The sequence below is a fragment of the Sphaerodactylus townsendi genome, linkage group LG04 (genome assembly GCF_021028975.2).
Source record: "Sphaerodactylus townsendi isolate TG3544 linkage group LG04, MPM_Stown_v2.3, whole genome shotgun sequence".
NCBI lineage: Eukaryota > Metazoa > Chordata > Lepidosauria > Squamata > Sphaerodactylidae > Sphaerodactylus > Sphaerodactylus townsendi.
The window spans coordinates 157,103,222-157,120,731 of NC_059428.1; the positions used below are offsets into that span (position 1 = coordinate 157,103,222).

A 17,510-nucleotide genomic window follows, 5' to 3' on the forward strand; every position below is an offset into this window, starting at 1 on the left:
GTGGCTTTAATTCAACAAAATAATGAAGGTGGTTCATGCTTCCAGTCCTCAGGAGTTCCGAGAATATGGGCGATTTCTGTTGAAAGCCAGCTGTAGAACAATCCTGTGTCAATGGATTGTGCATGGATGTTCACAATTCTGTGTAAACAAATTGTGCGATGGATTTTCAGTGGATGAGCAAGGGGATACATAACATGGCTTCAGGTGGCACTACAAATAATGCTAGGGCATGCAAAACGGCTTATTTTGGTAGAGTTTCTGCCTCTTGCAAAACGGGGTGTTTCCTGCAGGATTTGGATTGCCCTTCACGCCTCCCCCTCCCCCCTTTTAAAGCCAACAGTATATTTAAGTGTCTAGCTGACTGTTGTGATAAATACCTTGCCAGAGATGCCAGAATAACATTGATATCTGTCTGGGGCAGGCCGTTGCAAGCACTCTCTGAATTTCATAGCTGATCTCTGTTGTTCATTCTGGCACAAGGAGAGGAAAAAGATATGCGTTACATCTAAGCGGAACCCCTGCCAACCTGGACTTATTAAGGTCAGTGTCGTGGTTAAAAGCAAGCGTGGTGCAGTGGTTAACAGTGGTAGACTCTTATCTGGTGAACTGGGTTTGTTTCCCCGCTCCTCCACATGAGGCCTGCCTGCTGGGCCACCTTGGGCTGGTCAACCGTTCTCTCAGAACTCTCTCAGCCCCACCTGCTTCACAAGGCATCTGTCGTGGGGAGAGGAGGGGAAAGGAGTTTGTCAGCTGCTTTAAGACTCCTTCAAGAAAAAGAATCCTTATAGGGGGGGAAAAGGGGGGTATAAATCAAAACTCTTCTTCTTCATGGAGCAGGCAAAGTGATTGGTTGGCACCTGCGTGATTGTTGTGAGCTTGGAAGAAGTACACGGAGTCCTTTCTCGGGGCAGCAGGCGGCTCTCTGCCAGACGCAACACAGCCTTCTGCCTGTCCTGGAGATAAGGAGAAGGGAGCTGGACAGGTTTCAAAAACACTTCAGTTCTGCTGACTGCACAATGTCAAGATTGTGTTTCGAGGCTGGAACGGGAGGCTGGTGTGGTGGAATCTTCCTCGGTTGGTAGCCTGTGGTGCTTGGGAGACATTCAGGGTCAAGCGAACCGCTGAAAACCAAGAATTTTTCCCAGGTAAACCTCTGCAAAGTCTCTTCTTGCATCGCCCCCCCAGGAAATAAGTTGCAATCCCACGAGATCTGAAGGTTTGCAGCCTTGTATACTGCCCCAAAGTAATTTATTTGGTTTTATGGGAAGTTATTTCTTAGGCCTTAAGTGCCCTTTTCTTGTTTCAAGCGGGGGCTCATCGTGCTGGCAAATTGGCTCCTCTTGTAGGAGTTAAGCAGACCAGCGCTTGGGATGCCAAATTTCCTGAGCTGTTTGCCTGGGCTGCAGGACAATGAGAGGTCAGATTTGGCACAGGAGCATTTGAAACGGTGCATGTTGGCTGGGCATTTTGCTCACACAGTTGCAGCAAATTGAATGTAGGGTCTTAAGCTCTCCTGCGGCTGCTCCACAGTGTTTGTGTGCATGTAAAGAAGAGGCAGGAATGAAGCAAGACAGAGGCTAAAAATAGAAGTGACTAAATCAACACTTGCTTCTCCTCCTACAATGAAGTAGAAAGGAAAGGGGGATTTGTGTTTTCCCAGCAGGTATCGCTTCATCCTGTGGCGGTGAGTTCCGCACACTAATGGGACAGGCCTAGCATCAGGAACAGAATCAAGAAGAAGAAGAAGAGTTTGGATTTATATCCCCCCTTTCTCTCCCATAAGGAGACTCAAAGGGGCTTACAATCTCCTTTCCCTTCCCCTCCCCCACAACAAACACCCTGTGAGGTGGGTGGTGCTGAGAGAGCTCCGAAGAACTGTGACTAGCCCAAGGTCACCCAGCTGGCATGTGCTGGAGTGCACAAGCTAATCTGGTTCCCCAGATAAGCCGCCATGGCTCAAGTGGCAGAGCAGGGAGTCAAACCCGGTTCTCCAGATTAGAGTGCACCAGATTAGAGTTGCTGGCTCAAGAACATTATCCTTTTAAGATCATCCAACACAAATCAGTGACGTTTTTATCCCTCTCTTACTATGAAGGCCTTAAAACAGCATACATGGAATATTTACGTACTTCTGCATCCAAACGTTGATGGGTGTTGACCAGTTTATATCTGCAGACAGAAATGCATCGAGTGTCTCAATCCCCAGCCAATTACAGGGACTTCACAATGGACACTGATTCCTCAAGAATAAGTTATGCCAGACTAACTTTATCTCCTCCTCTTAGAGTTACAACCTTGTTGGATCAGGGGATTCTGCGGATACGGTTTATCTTGATTTAAGTAAGGCTTGCGGTAACATTGCACGTGATATTCTCTTTTACAAGCTGGCAGAATGTGGTTTGGATTCTACTAGTGTTAGGTGGGTTTGTAACTGGCCGTATACACCCAGGGTAATGGCTGATCTCCACTTTGGAGTCTGGAAGGAATTTTCCTCCAGGCTAGAGTGGCCTGGGGTTTTTTTGTAGCGAAGCTCCGTGTTCAGGGGCAGTCTATCTCAGGGGGCTGGTTGCTTGGAACCACCTTAATTTCTTTTTAAAAATCATTCCAGATAAATAAACGTTTGTGGACTTCAGCCCACTGCATTTTGAGCTCTGAGTCTGCCAAAGCTTATACACTGGAATAAAACATGTTAGTCTTTAAGAAGCTATTGGACTGTTTTTCCATATAGACATGGTATAAATGTGAGGAAGCAAATGCTGATTTTGTTCCTCTTCTTTTGGTTCCTGTTTCTTTCACAATACAGTGGATCAGGTGATACAAACCACACCTTCCAACTAGGTAAACACTGCTGCGCCCAGACCTGCCCTCCCGGCTGTTGTTACCCTGAAAGGCAGGCCTTGTTCCGACCCACTGGGCGCCTTTCAGTGGCGTATCTTTGGCAGGAGTTGTGGGGCCAACTTATTCTCCCGTCCCTTGAGATGAATAATTCACCCCCCTCTCAAAGGCTGACAGTATCATGGGAAAAGCAGCATTGAACATTAGCTGTAACTCCACCACGGACAGAAATCTGGACAGAAGAGCTGTTAGATCTAGCAGCAAAGAGGGGGAAATCTCATGTAATAGATGGGGGTGTTGGCCTTCTATATCATAGTATTGGGTAAAACTGTTTGGATTTGGATCACTCATCCTCCCTCCCTCCCTCCCTCCCTCCCTTCCTTCCTTCCTTCCTTCCTTCCTTCCTTCCTTCCTTCCTCTCTCTCTTTCTCTCTCCCCCCCATTTAGTTTATGTGAGAGAAAAGCTTGATAGTGCTGTATATTATACATTTTAAAAACAATAAACTTTAAATGGAAAAAAGTAGCTGTTTTGCAGAATATAACAAACAGGGTTTTATCATTTGAAGGATTATTATTTAAATCTGGCCCTTGCAAGGAGTTCAGGGTTTCCCCACACATGCACATTTTATCCACACAACAACCAGGAAGGAAAAGGAACAATTTTGAATGATGAGGGAAGGCCAGAGTTCCCAAAGAACATAGTGGACTTTGTGGCAGCCCACATAAGGATTCGAATCCAGGTCTCCTTAGCATCAGAAAAACGCAGCTTTAAAACAATGGGCCCTCACTCGGCATCAGAACTATTTATTGGCTTTGTGTGTAAAAGATTTCAAGTTTGAGCTGCAGCTGATATTGTTATCTGGTTCTGGGTTTATCTGTTATAATTTTTATGTCACCCTTCCTCCATTGAGCTCAGGCCGATGTATATAATTCTGCGTTTTGAATGTACTCTTGATTTGTATTTCAAAAATGTCTGGCAATGCTCTAGAACCTATTTTTAAATGCCAAATAAAGGTGGTGGTGGTTGTTGTATATAATTCTTCACTTTTCAAACCAGCGACAGGTTAGACAGGTGAGGAAGTTTCTAATGCGACCGTCTCATCCCAAAGCAGCTCCGTAGCTGCGGTTTGTTGGTCACGACTCCAAACAACCCCAAAGCATCTTAGTGTTTACTCAAACCCCAACCCCATTTTTAAATAAGACTCATTTTCACTCCATTCTTATTTGCCAGGTACCTCCACGTGTAATACTGGCTGCTTCCACCGTTGCGCACGCCAAACCGCGTTCCCACAAACATGGCGGACGAGGAGGACCTCATCTTCCACATGGAATGCCTCGATAACGGCAAAGTACCCAAAGCGGCCTCTGGGAAATACCACGACGGCGACAGTGACGAAGAAGATGCTTACTACATCTGCCCGATAACGGACGACCCCGTCTCCGTCAAGGCCACGAGTGACAAAGTCACCAACTACTACGCCAATCTGGTCAAAAACGAACAGTATTCTTCCAGCTCTTCTCCTCGGAATTCTTTCCACTTCAAGGTAGGCCTCGGCCCCACGTAAGCCTATGGTTGGCTGGCGCAAAGGGAAAAGGCTGCAGCTTGCTTAAGATGCTTCGTAGCTTGCCTTGCTTAGATGGAAATTACAGCTTCTCCATGTAGTGTCAAGGGTCTCGTCTGCATCCTTGTGGAGACCCATTTGTGGACTTGACACCGTTTGTGTCCTTGGCGGGTGTTCGTAGGGTAAGCCCCGTGATGTTCAAAGCAGAGCTGTGTGTTCTAAACATGTGCTGTACCCATACCAGTCGCAAGTCTTCCACGCATCTACAAACAGGGGTAAATAAATATCCCTGTTTTGTTTCTATATGTTGTCGTTGTGGGCCGTTTTAGTCTGCCGTTTTTGTAACTGGCATCGATGGCATTTAAAAACAACAACAACGCTAATTCTGTGCAATGTATACACGCAACCATTTGTGCATACAATATACAATACTAGTTTACTTGACCTGCAGGTACAGCTATTAAGGTACAAATGCATTTGTTGTTGATTTTTTAATAGAAGAGTTAAGGCTGTAGAAATCTTGGATCACATGTTGCCAGGTAAAGCCAAGTACACAAATAAGGCTTTACGGAGATTATTGGAGAATTTGATTCAGGTGTGGCTTTATATAAAATAATGTTAAGAAAATCCTCAAGAGGATGGACGTTTGAAAACACAAGGTGGCAAGACAGGGATTTCTGTCGGGAATTCAGTGAAGTCCACCAAGATTTAAATTTGAATTTGGGTTTCTTTTCTCAGTTTACGAGCGGAAACAACAGCGCAATTCTAGGCAGAGTTAGTCCAGTCTAGAACCATTGAAATGAACGAGCTTAAACTAGAGAAACTGTCTATAGGATTGTGCAGTAAGAGTATTCTCATATCTTTATGCCGTACTTAAGTTACCTGTTAAGAGTCCTTGAAGAAAAAATTCCAGTAACTGAATTCCCTGCTTTTCAGTTAACAGTTTCACCAGCTTTTGATGAAGTACGAAATAACTTGCAAAGGTTACATAAATTTTTAAGTCTAAACATCTGCTCAGTTTTCCTAATGGTATTGGGGGGGAACATTTTTTTTTGAAAAGACACCGAGCCCTTTGGGGGTGAGGCGGCTTATAAATCCCATAATAAATAAAATAAATAAATAAATAAAATGTTTTGAGTCAAATGTTCATGAACGTTGGTGTAAACATGTCTTCTATTTAACGTTTCTCATGTGTGTCCTTTAGCACGGCACGCCGCAACTTGCTAAGCATGGCTGTGGGGTTGACCGTAGTCTGGTAGGTCACAACTGAATGCAACCAAGTTTCCGAAAGAGTCTCATCATTTTTTGTTAACATTACTTTCATTTGTGTCCTTAAACCTGAGCGTGAAGCCTGCAAAAACCAGCAAAGCAGAAAACAGATTTTTTAAAACTGAGCATTAGGCCCTGGCTTGGGGTATCTGCCCAAAACAGTTGCATCCGTATTGTGTCCTGTGTGTGGTGGTGAACCCTTGGCGTATGGGAAATCAGGTGGAAAAGGTGGTAGTTTGAAATACATCACACCCTGTTGCTATTGAGCTACCAGTTGTCAGCTAAGGGCAATGCTTGTTTTGGAACAATCTTTGGGTAACAAAGATATACCTACAAGCAATTATTTGTGTGTGCCGAGAGGGGGTTACTAATTGGTGATTTTGCCACGTGATTTTTGCCTTAGTTACGCCCCTCCTCTCAACAGTAGCGCGCAGAACTTGAAGCAGTCTATCAGGAGGTGCACTGGCGTGTGTGGCAGCCTGTGCCTGCGTGCATTCATTTCCAGCCCAAGGACTGGCGCAGCGGCTGCGTCCTTGCCACAGCCCCACCCAGGAATGCCCCGCCCAGCCCCATTGGCACTACGCCACAGTTTGAATCCCACCACCATGGGAACCTGTTACTAAAATTTTTGGATCCCACCACTGAAGCAATCTAACAGTGCTATCCAAAGCAGAGTGATCCCCTCACAGCTATTGATTTCAGGGGACTCAGAAGGGTGCAACTCTGCTTAAAATAAATGGCCCAGTCGTGTTGGGGAGGTCTGTTTGAATGGCGGGTCCTTCTTGCAGAGCAGGCTTTCTGCGGTCCCTCTGTCTGAATCGCTGGTACAGCCATATGACAGCCACATGGAAAAACAGTCCTGTGGAGCGGCATTTTGGTTTCTAGATGTCTCCGGGAGACTCACAAGCAAGGCAGGGAGGCCAAAGCCCCCCCCCCCCCATCAGTTCTCTCCCCCCGCAGTAACTGGTGCTCAGAGGAACGCTGCCTTGGAATACAGAGGTTCCATAATCATTGCAGCTCAAAGCAAATCGATCAAAATGCCTTCATTAATCCAGGCACAAAGACTAAGCACCAGAAAACGATTTTGTGCTTTCTCTCTCTTTTTGTGCCCGAGCCAGGGTTGAAAGTGGAAAGACCACCTATTATTTTGATGAGTGCAAAGATAAGGGGCAGGAAGCAGATTACATTTTAACCATCTGGCCAAAAAAAAAATCGGCAGATTTTAAATTCTTGCATTCCCATAGCAACAGCGTTTTTGTTTTGCCAAACGGGGCCGTTTCTCTGAAGTTGTAACATTCATCTGCATCCCTTATAGCAGTGGTGGCGAACCTATGGCACGGGTGCCAGAGGTGGCACTCAGAGCCCTCTTTGTGGGCACTCGAGCTGTCGCCCCAGTTTGGGCACTTGGCAGTGGCATAGCACCAAGGGGGCATGGGGTGCACGATGTACTGGGCGCGTGCCCTTATGGGGGAGTGGAGAGGGTGTCTTGGGGGGCAGGCGAGGGTGTTTTGGGACATTCCGGGAGCATTCCAGATCAGGGCGGGGGCGTGGAAGGGGCACAGGGCGCACACGTGCCCCAGGTGCAGTTTCCCCTCGTTCCGCCCCTGGCACTTGGTCTCTAAAAGGTTCGCCATCACTGCCTTATAGACTAAACATCTGCTTTGGCTGTATGGGGAGAGCGCTGGTATTTTGGACTGTCATTTTCCGTTTTCTTTTTCATGTTCTCGCTCTGCAACTGCTTGGGTTTGGGCCTTTTAAAAACCGCATTAAGAGAGCACGCTTCAGCTTGATTTATACCGCTTGGGAATTAATATAACAGTGCGTGAGAAGGGATGATATTAAATGAGGATGAGGCCAGGTGAAGTCAGCAGATCAGGACATTGAGTTGCCAAAACACCAGGTAGTGACTGGAGTTTTCCTGGGATTACAGAGATCAGCTCACCTGGAGAAAATGGCCACTTTGAAAGGTAGTCTCTGTGGCACCATACCTCTCGTCCCCAAGCCCCGCCTTCCTCAGGCTCCGCCCCCAAAATCTCCAGGTGTTTCCCAACCCGGACCTGGCAGCCCTACCTGGATGAAAACCAGATAAGCTAGAGCAGTGGTGGCGAACCTTTGGGCACTCCAGATGTTATGGACTACAATTCCCATCAGCCCCTGCCAGAATGGCCAATTGGCCATGCTGGCAGGGGCCTGATAAGGAGATATGAATCCATAACATGTAAGGTCCCGTCATGTGAGAACTAGAGAGTCTTGGGACCAAGGGAAGGTGATCTAATTCCCCCAAATTGCAATATGACCTGAGTGACAGCAGGTTGAATCCGTAATGCTTGATTGCTGGTGGAGCGGGACTTATTCTTTCCCCTTTGGACCCGTTTTCTCATTCTAGAACAACCACCAAGTGCCTCCCCGACCCATCCGCTGGCAAAGAGACAGCGTTCTCCAAGGGTTGCAGCCACCCAGTGTTGTTGCATTCAGGGGAAATTATACTGGAGCAGACGTAAAACCTGCTTCAACCTGCCACCGTTCTGATACACCTTGGCCCCTCTTATAGCTGCAGGGTCAAGACTCAATGAGATATTGGAATCATGGCGCTGATTTAAGGCTTAAGCCCAAATCCTCAGCAGGCTGTTTGGGAACTGAAAAGATGTGTGAAGGGGAAATGGCTCATCCTCTCGTGAGCGGCATTTTTAAATGGCTTTAAAACGGCAGTAGCATTCACAGGCCAGACACTTAGATGCCGCCCCGTCTACTTTGGCCCTCTCAGAGTGGGATGGAAAGAGACGTCAGGAATGCTCTTTGAAGTTTGCCCTAGCGGGGAGCACTATATAAATAATAACCAGCAGTTTTCCTTCTGCAGGAAGCTTGGAAGCATGCCATCCGAGAAAGCAAAGCACATGCCGGACCCCTGGGCGGAATTTCATCTAGAGGACATTGAAACAGAACACGCCACCCGGTACAGGTCTGTACCCATTTCTGAATCCACATTGGTGTTTGGCACATCCCCCTGACTTTATGGGTAATCGTCGAAGTCATTTGCTTCTTTCTGATCACGCTTTCCCCATAAGACCGAAACCAAAACCCCAAAACAGTGGGTTCACATATTGATTTATTTGCTTCATTTATACCAGGGGTCTTCAAACTATGGCCCCTCCAGATGTTCATAGACTACAATTCCCATGAGCCCTACCACTTGGCCATGCTGGCAGGGGCTGATGGGAATTGTAGTCCATGAACATCTGGAAATCTGGAGAAGACAGTCCATATTTGAGCTGTTTCCCAGTGGGAACTCAAAGCGGCTCACATAGTTATCCTCTCCTCCATTTTCTCCTCACAATGACCCTGTGAGGTAGGTTAGGCTGAGAGGGTATGACTGGCCCAAGCTTCCACGGCTGAGTGGGAATTTGAACCCAGGTCTCCCCAATTCTAGTCGCCCAGATTCCATGTCTAGTCCAATTCTCTAGAGGCAGGGTATCTTAGCAGCAAAAGAGTTTCGGAGCACCCAGCAAGCCAAACGCTTGCAGCTCTGCTGATGGGCATTTGACAGGTGCAGCTCTGCCCGGCTCCCGTTGGTCTCAAGAGGGAATTCAGATGGACAAGGTGCCTGAGCCTTATCGGTGTGGGCCCCCTTCTCCTCTTATGCCGGTGACACGGAAGCCTGTGTGGACTGGTGCCTTCCAGCATTGCTGATAAAACATGAGAAGGCTCAGGGTGTGAGGCAGCAGGACCGGTGTTCTTGTTCCTCCCTCATTTTTCCTGAAAGCAGGAGCAGGAAAACTAGGGTTGGGACACAGCTGCAGGGAGGATCCCCACCTAACTCACAAGGTGTCTGTTGTGGGGAGAGGAAGGGAAGGAGTTTGTAAGGTGCTTTGAGACTCCAGACAGGAGAGAAAGGGGGGTTATAAATCCAAACTCTTCTTCTTGTTCAGAGCTGACAGAATTGCTGAGCAGTTCAACGTTAAGGGGGAACATGGGAGAGAGGTATATGGTAACTACGTGAGGTAAATTTAACTCCCTAGTCAGGCCTGTGGATCAGATGCTTCGCAGGCCACGGAGAGATACGATCTATGTATCACCCATGCTGATTAGCTTGATTTGTGCCCTGGCTGACATTTCCAAACAATCTTTAAGCACAGCTTCGTATAAAAGCACGCCATGGTCAGCGTGCACGTGTTTTTCCTCTGAATCCCCCTTACTCTGACTGTCTAGAACCGTGGTGGCGAACCTTTGGCACTCCAGATGTTATGGACTACAATTCCCATCAGCCCCTGCCAGCATGGCCAATTGGCCATGGACTACAATTGGCCATGCTGGAAGGGGCTGATGGAGTAATCCATAGCCTCCTGGAGATAAATTATCCTGTATTCAAAAATAACCAATTCAACTATTCTCTCCCCCCTTCTTTTATCTCTTCAGTTCATCCTGGTTTTTGGCTTTCCGAATATTAGCTGATCGCAGTATTCGTTGGATTTAGCCCATTGAGGAAGAAGGCGCCTCAAACTATCTTTTAATTTGGAAGGTTATAAATAGCGTAGCCGCTTAGTGACACGCTTAGTGAGGCGCCTTTCTTAAAATAGGGTTTTTCTCTCCCTCTGGTGTGTGCGTGCTCCTCGTCCAAGTGTGCCTAGAACAGTGGTGGCGAACCTATGGCACGGGTGCCAGAGGTGGCACTCAGAGCCCTCTCTGTGGGCACAAGCAAATAGAATGCCTCCCTCCCCCAAATCTAGGCTGGCCTGGGCCGCTGAACTCGATTATTAGCATTAAGACCTAGTTTTGGGGAAGCAGTGTAGGTAACCCTGTTAAGCGCTGTTAAACCCCACTGATTTTCATGCACAAAGAACAAAAGCTGATTCTTTACCTGGAGTGCTAAGCTCGGTTGCTGGCAATGGGGCTTGCTTCTGAGTAAACCCTCTTAGGGTCATGAATTCACCCGTTGGAAGAGTTGCGGATTTGCTGGAGAGAAAAGACCACCAACTACCACCACCAAACACTCCTAGGTAATGCACACCTTGGAGCCAACCGTTTTTTCTAAACTAAAACCTCAGTATTCAGGTTAAATTGCCGCATTGGTACTTTGCGATAAATAAGTGGGTTTTGGGTTGCCATTTGGGCACTCGGTCTCGAAAAGGTTCACCATCACTGGCCTAGAATGTAAACCTTTGAACTCGCCAGCATACGTGCTGCGAACCCACGCTGGGGTGTGATCCTGAATGGGTGACGCAACCTTTGCTCATCCTGGGCGCTGTGTACACAGACAGTGTGTGTGAGACATTTGACATGGAAAAAGAGGAAAGGCAAAGGTAAACCAGGGGCAACTCCCATGGGTTAGTGTGCCTTTTTCCTCTCGCTCCATAGCAGGGGGTTGGGATATATGCCTGCACCCCATCCCACAATCCACTTCTGCCTGACACTTGAAAAGAAGCAGCGGTATAATAAATAGCGACATGCTGCTGGAGGAAAGTGTATCTATCAGAAAAGGGCTGCTGTCCAGCTTCCTAGTGAAGAAGGAGAAGAAGAGTTTGGATTTATACCCCACCTTTCTCTCCTGTAAGGAAACCCTAGGTGGCTTACAAGCTCCTTTCCCTTCCTCTCCCCACAACAGACAAGCTCCAAAGAACTGTGACTAGCCCAAGTTCACCCAGCAGGAATGCAGGAGTGCGGAAACACATCTGGTTCACTAGATAAGCCTCTATCCCTCAGGTGGAGGAGTGGGGTATCAAACCCGGTTCTCCAGATTAGAATCCGCCTGTTGACCCATTCATTTGAGCGGTAGGATGTGCAACCAGTTGAAAGATCACAGTGGAAGTCGGCAAGTGACTTGCAACCTGCAGGAACTCTTCAGGGAGTCTCCTCGGAGTTCTGGTACAACCTGGGTTAAATTGTTAATATTTAAGTAGTTCTTCCCAACTCTGAGTGCTGGGAGTGGTGAAATGAATTCCCTCGTGCCACTTTCAGCCTGTGTTTTTCGTTCCTGCAGGTACAACGCTGTTACTGGGGAGTGGGTCGAAGATGAGGTGCTGATCAAAATGGCTGCCCAGGTGAGCGGGGAGTTGCGTGTTCCTCTGCTAACACGTATCCGTGCTGTCGGTCATTGTCTTGGGCTCTGTAGAGAGGGCCTGGCCTCCTGAGAAGGTTGTGTGCATCTAGTGGAATTTCCTTCCATGGAGGATTGGAGCATGTGCAGAATTTTTCTTCTGGACATCAGTCAGGCGTCTTGGAAGTTGATTGTGTTTCTGTTTCTTTCTAGCCGTTTGGCCGCGGCGCAATGCGGGAATGCTTCCGGACGTAAGTGTGTTGCTGGCAGAGTGCCTTGGGTTGTTATGGGATGGCAGGCAGGGGCGGGTCTTTTTAAGTTGAAAGCTCAGTCAATTTTTATCCAGCATTTCTCTTAGCACATTGGGGAGGGAATAATCCAAGGACAGATCCTCTCTCTGCACGCTATGAACCTACAGAATCCCTTGCCACCCACAGAGGCGATGCTAGGTGGATTGGCTTTCAAGGAGGATCAACAGATTTGTGGGAGGTCTAGCAACAGCTGGTAACCATGATGGCTAAACAGAACCTCCACGCTCAGAGGTAGTGTACCTTTTAAACACCGGTTGTTGGGGGAGACCTATTGCCTTCCTGTCTTGCGGGTGGGCATAATGGGAATACTGCTTGGCTCCTGGGAGAAACAGGATAGTTACTTAGATGGGGCCTGATCTAGCAGGTATGTTCTTATTATAAAGAAACAGATGTTGTAAGAGAAATCGGCATTGCGGAGGTTAATGCACAACCTCATTGTGGCAATGAAGTAACTTTGGTTGTGTAGATCATCGTAACACCAGAAATGTGCACACATGGATGCATACGCAGCCGCTTTGTGCTGATTGAGTCCGTGGGTTCATCAAGGCTGGAGTTTCCTACTCAGACTGGCAGCTGCTCCCCGGGGTTTCACGTCCCAGAGGCTTTTAACTGGAGATGTGGGGAATTGAACCTGAGGCTTTCTGCTCTCCCACGAGGGTTGCCGGCTCCAGATTGGGAAATGCCTGGAGATTTTGGGGGCGGAGCCTGGGGAGGGTGGGGTTTGGGGAAGGGAAGGAAGCTCACCTTCCTGTCGCTGGAGATCAGTTGTAATGGCAGGATGTCCCCAGCCACCACCTGTAGGTTGGCAAACCGAGCTGTCACCAAACCACAGCCTACCCACTGTAGAATTGTTGTAGACACACGTGGAGATAATCACAGCCAATTCCCAATGGCAATATATGCAGCCATTGAATAATGGATGCTCTCCTGAAAGTGTGCAAGAGACCTAACTGGTGGATCGTGGCCCGCAAGAAAGGTCTGTCAGTCTCGCATACCTCTGCTTATAATGGTCTTCTTAAAAAGTCTAGCGTTTTTGCCAGAGTCACGGCCCATTTCGATCCGCCCCCTAGTTTCCATTTTGGTTTGGGAAATAAACCAATCTGTACCCGATAAACCTGGGACCAGTTCTGCTCCCAACAGCCCATTTTTTTTAAAAGCTACAATATGGTGGATATCTCAGATATGAGATGCACATTGTAAGGTATATTTGGTCACTGACCGTAAATAAAGACTTCTTCTTCATTGTAAGGTTGGTAACAGCAAGGCTGTGGCGAAACACAGTGAACGGCCCTGGCTTTGGATCTGCCCAAAGTGCTGAGTTCGAATCCTGCCCAAAGTTCTGGGTCCGAATCATTTAATCTCCGTGTTTTTCCCCACTCCTTTTCAGGAAAAAGCTGTCCAATTTTTTGCACACCCAGAACTGGAAAGGGGCCTTCAACTCATTGGCCAAAGCGATTTTTTATCGAGGAACGGTCAACAGGGAGGCGATCTATGCCGAGGGCGTGGTGCGGCTCCAGATGGAGGCGAAGCTGTGGGGCGAAGAATACAACCGGCACAAGCCGCCCAAGCAGGTACCTTGTTCGAGAGCATGGCTAAAAGGGGAAGAAAATGATTTGTGCGGGAGATTGAAACCGTTTCAAAAGCCGCTCGGTCAAGATCGGACCGTTGTGCACAGGTGGCGTTCCTCGCTGAATTGGACCCAGATTTTGTCAGCAGTGTTTGAGAAGCGATTTCCCATTTCCCCTCCTTTAAACATAAACCTAAGCGATTTGTGGATGAATTCAGGGTGCCGTATCACTCTGCCAAAACGGCTTGAGAATCCCTGATAATTCTGCACCTGTTCAAAGAAAAGCCCTCTTCGATCTGTTTGCTTACACCAAAAGCAAACCCTGACCCTGCTTGTTTGTCAAAAGCGGCTCGCTTTCTTTCTCAGGTGGACATAGTCCAAACCTGCATTATTGAAATGAAGAACCGGTCCGGGAAGCCCCTGTTTCACCTGGAACACTATATAGAGGGCAAATACATCAAATATAACTCCAACTCAGGGTTTGTGCGAGACGACAACATCCGCCTCACTCCACAGGTAAGGCTTCCTCGGGCACAGGTTTGCAGTTTACAGCAGTGGCATCTCCTATGAACCTATCTGTGCCTTAAGATTGACCTGGGTCAATCTTTTTCAGAACTTCTGTCATTTTTAGAACTTCTCTCTTGGCTGTGAGGAGATCAGTCTACAGCTACTTCATGAATCACTGTTAACTGAAGGACTGTAATATCTGAATTCACAAATCATAGTTTGTTGTATGGTATTCCAATCATAACCACTGAGACAGTACTCTGGGAAAGATTTCCTCTCTGTCTAGAGGTGGGAGAGACATTTGAAGGACTTGCTCGCAAACTGGGGTTTGTTATTTACATCAGACAACCAACTCAGGTTTGCTGTGCAGGTCATAGCCTGAATGTTTTATGTAACAAATGCACTTGAGATTTTAGCTGTCAATGACACCGTGCCATGTGAATACCTTTCCTTGTGGGAAACAGCTCCCAAGGAAAGTCGTTTCAGGTGGGTAGGCAGGTTGGTCTGAAGTAGAAGATCAAGTTTCAAATCCAGCAGCACCTTAAAAACGAACAAGATTTCCAGGCTCTAAAGTATCTGCCAAAGGAAGCTCTGAGTCTCAAATCTCGGTGCTACTAGACTCGAACCTTGCAGTTTCCCAGGGAATAAGTTAATTCGAGTCAGTAGCCTGATACTATATATAACAATTCCCCACAGGCTTTTAGTCATTTCACGTTTGAACGATCGGGGCACCAGCTGATAATCGTTGACATTCAAGGCGTCGGGGACCTTTACACGGACCCTCAAATCCACACGGAGAGCGGCACAGACTTTGGAGACGGCAACCTAGGTAAATCTGACCTACTTCACAGGATTGTTGTGAAGATGGGGCGATGATGTGGGTTGCCATGAGCTCCTGGGAGGAAATGCAGGGTGGAAACATACTCGCTAGGGAATTATCCTTCCATTGCTGCACATGGTGAATTTCATCAACCCTCCGCACGAGATAAAAGTTCAGTATTGTGATTCTTGAGGCGGTAGCCAGCAAGCAGCAGTGGCATAGTGGTTAAGAGCAGGTGCATTCTTATCTGGAGGAACCAGGTTTGATTCCCCGCTCTGCCACCTGAGCTGTGGAGGCTTATCTAGGGAATTCAGATTAGCCTGTACACTCCCACACACGCCAGCTGGGTGACCTTGGGCTAGTCACAGCTTCTCGGAGCTCTCTCAGCCCCACCTACCTCACAGGGTGTTTGTTGTGAGGGAGGAAGGGCAAGGAGATTGTAAGCCCCTTAGAGTCTCCTACAGGAAAGAAAGGGGGGATATAAATCCAAACTCTTTTTCCTTCTTCATCATCATAGTTGCACCTTTGTATGCAAGCCAGGATGACGTTTTGTTTTAGATGTTTCATCATGCTGCATAAACATCTGTAAAGCAGCAGTTTGGAGCCCGTGGGAGTTCCGGGAGCAGTGGCAGGGATTGATAAAGCAGCAGTTTGGAGCCCGTGGGAGTTCCGGGAGCAGTGGCAGGGATTGATAAAGCAGCAGTTTGGAGCCCGTGGGAGTTCCGGGAGCAGTGGCAGGGATTGATAAGGAGCAGTTTGGAGCCCGTGGGAGTTCAGAGAGGAGTGGCAGGGATTGATAAAGCAGCAGTTTGGAGCCCGTGGGAGTTCCGGGAGCAGTGGCAGGGATTGATAAAGCAGCAGTTTGGAGCCCGTGGGAGTTCCGGGAGCAGTGGCAGGGATTGATAAAGCAGCAGTTTGGAGCCCATGGGAGTTCCAGGAGCAGTGGCAGGGATTGATAAAGCAGCAGTTTGGAGCCCATGGGAGTTCCAGGAGCAGTGGCAGGGATTGATAAAGCAGCAGTTTGGAGCCCGTGGGAGTTCCGGGAGCAGTGGCAGGGATTGATAAAGCAGCAGTTTGGAGCCCGTGGGAGTTCCGGGAGCAGTGGCAGGGATTGATAAAGCAGCAGTTTGGAGCCCGTGGGAGTTCCGGGAGCAGTGGCAGGGATGGAGCCCGTGGGAGTTCCGGGAGCAGTGGCAGGGATTGATAAAGCAGCAGTTTGGAGCCCGTGGGAGTTCCGGGAGCAGTGGCAGGGATTGATAAAGCAGCAGTTTGGAGCCCGTGGGAGTTCCGGGAGCAGTGGCAGGGATTGATAAAGCAGCAGTTTGGAGCCCGTGGGAGTTCCGGGAGCAGTGGCAGGGATTGATAAAGCAGCAGTTTGGAGCCCGTGGGAGTTCCAGGAGCAGTGGCAGGGATTGATAAAGCAGCAGTTTGGAGCCCGTGGGAGTTCCGGGAGCAGTGGCAGGGATTGATAAAGCAGCAGTTTGGAGCCCGTGGGAGTTCCAGGAGCAGTGGCAGGGATTGATAAAGCAGCAGTTTGGAGCCCGTGGGAGTTCCAGGAGCAGTGGCAGGGATTGATAAAGCAGCAGTTTGGAGCCCATGGGAGTTCCGGGAGCAGTGGCAGGGATTGATAAAGCAGCAGTTTGGAGCCCGTGGGAGTTCCGGGAGCAGTGGCAGGGATTGATAAAGCAGCAGTTTGGAGCCCGTGGGAGTTCCAGGAGCAGTGGCAGGGATTGATAAAGCATTCACGGTTTCCTGCAGAGAGTTTAGGGCTTTGCGCATTGGAACGATTTAGCCACCGAGCTTCTTTGAACACCCCTAGGTGTGCGAGGGATGGCGCTGTTCTTCCATTCCCATTCATGCAACAAAATCTGCCAAAGCATGGGCCTCACGCCTTTCGATCTCTCTGCCAAAGAGAAGGACGCCTTGTATCGAAGCAACAAGCTCCTGGTAAGTCTTTTCGCACGCTTTTGTTTCTGTTCTGCAGCAGTTTACGGGCGTTGCAAAATGAGATGGCAGAAACACAGGGTGTGATTAATGATCATTTAAGTTTGAGCCCACAACCTCCGTGTTTCCATAGATTATTGCCCCAGATCCACTGTAAAGGAACTATGGAAGCCAGAGCAAACTCTACCCATTTGTAGGATTTTTGCCTTCATTTGTGGTTTGCCTTTCTTGCAGAGACTCGAGGCAGAGTATATAATTTTAAAAAGCAACCGTACGATAAATGCAATTAAAAATGACAACCATAAATATGATTAAAAACGCTGAGAAAACTACCTAGAAAGTGCCAACAGACATTAAAACTGGGGATTCCTGCCCCCTTTCTTGTGTGTCCTTCTCAAGGAATCTGCCCGGACAGTTGTGCGAGGCACAGAAGAGAAATGTGGCAGCGCCCGGGTGAGGACCATCTCCGGCAGCCGCCCTCCCCTGCTTTTCCGTCTGTCCGAAAATTCTGGAGACGAAAGCATGAGCGACGTGGCGTTCGATTCGTTGCCCTCCTCGCCTTCCTCGGCAACGCCCCATAGCCAGAAGACGGACATGCTTCGTAAGTCCTCTTCCTTTCCGCCTTGCGGCCCAGTCAGGACGACACAGCAGGGTTGTTGTGATG

General features: G+C 48.3%; 1 protein-coding gene and 1 long non-coding RNA gene across 2 annotated transcripts in view; one reads left to right on the forward strand and one right to left on the reverse strand.

Annotated features, from left to right (window-relative positions):
- The window catches only part of EEF2K (eukaryotic elongation factor 2 kinase), a 34,187-nt gene that overhangs the window by 4,904 nt on the left and 11,773 nt on the right, over positions 1–17,510 (forward strand). The window contains 10 exon segments of the mRNA XM_048494233.1: positions 4,067–4,379; positions 8,524–8,544; positions 8,546–8,625; positions 11,641–11,701; positions 11,911–11,948; positions 13,396–13,579; positions 13,942–14,091; positions 14,779–14,911; positions 16,722–16,849; positions 17,246–17,447. Of these exon segments, the coding sequence (XP_048350190.1) occupies positions 4,131–4,379; positions 8,524–8,544; positions 8,546–8,625; positions 11,641–11,701; positions 11,911–11,948; positions 13,396–13,579; positions 13,942–14,091; positions 14,779–14,911; positions 16,722–16,849; positions 17,246–17,447 (1,246 nt within the window). The 5' untranslated portion in view covers positions 4,067–4,130.
- LOC125431454 overlaps positions 1–17,510 on the reverse strand; it is a 26,704-nt gene continuing 9,194 nt past the window's right edge. Inside the window, exons 2-3 of the long non-coding RNA XR_007244303.1 lie at positions 378–470; positions 1–138 (exon numbers count right to left, since the gene is read on the reverse strand). This is a non-coding gene — a long non-coding RNA (uncharacterized LOC125431454). The remainder of the gene's footprint in view (positions 139–377; positions 471–17,510) is intronic.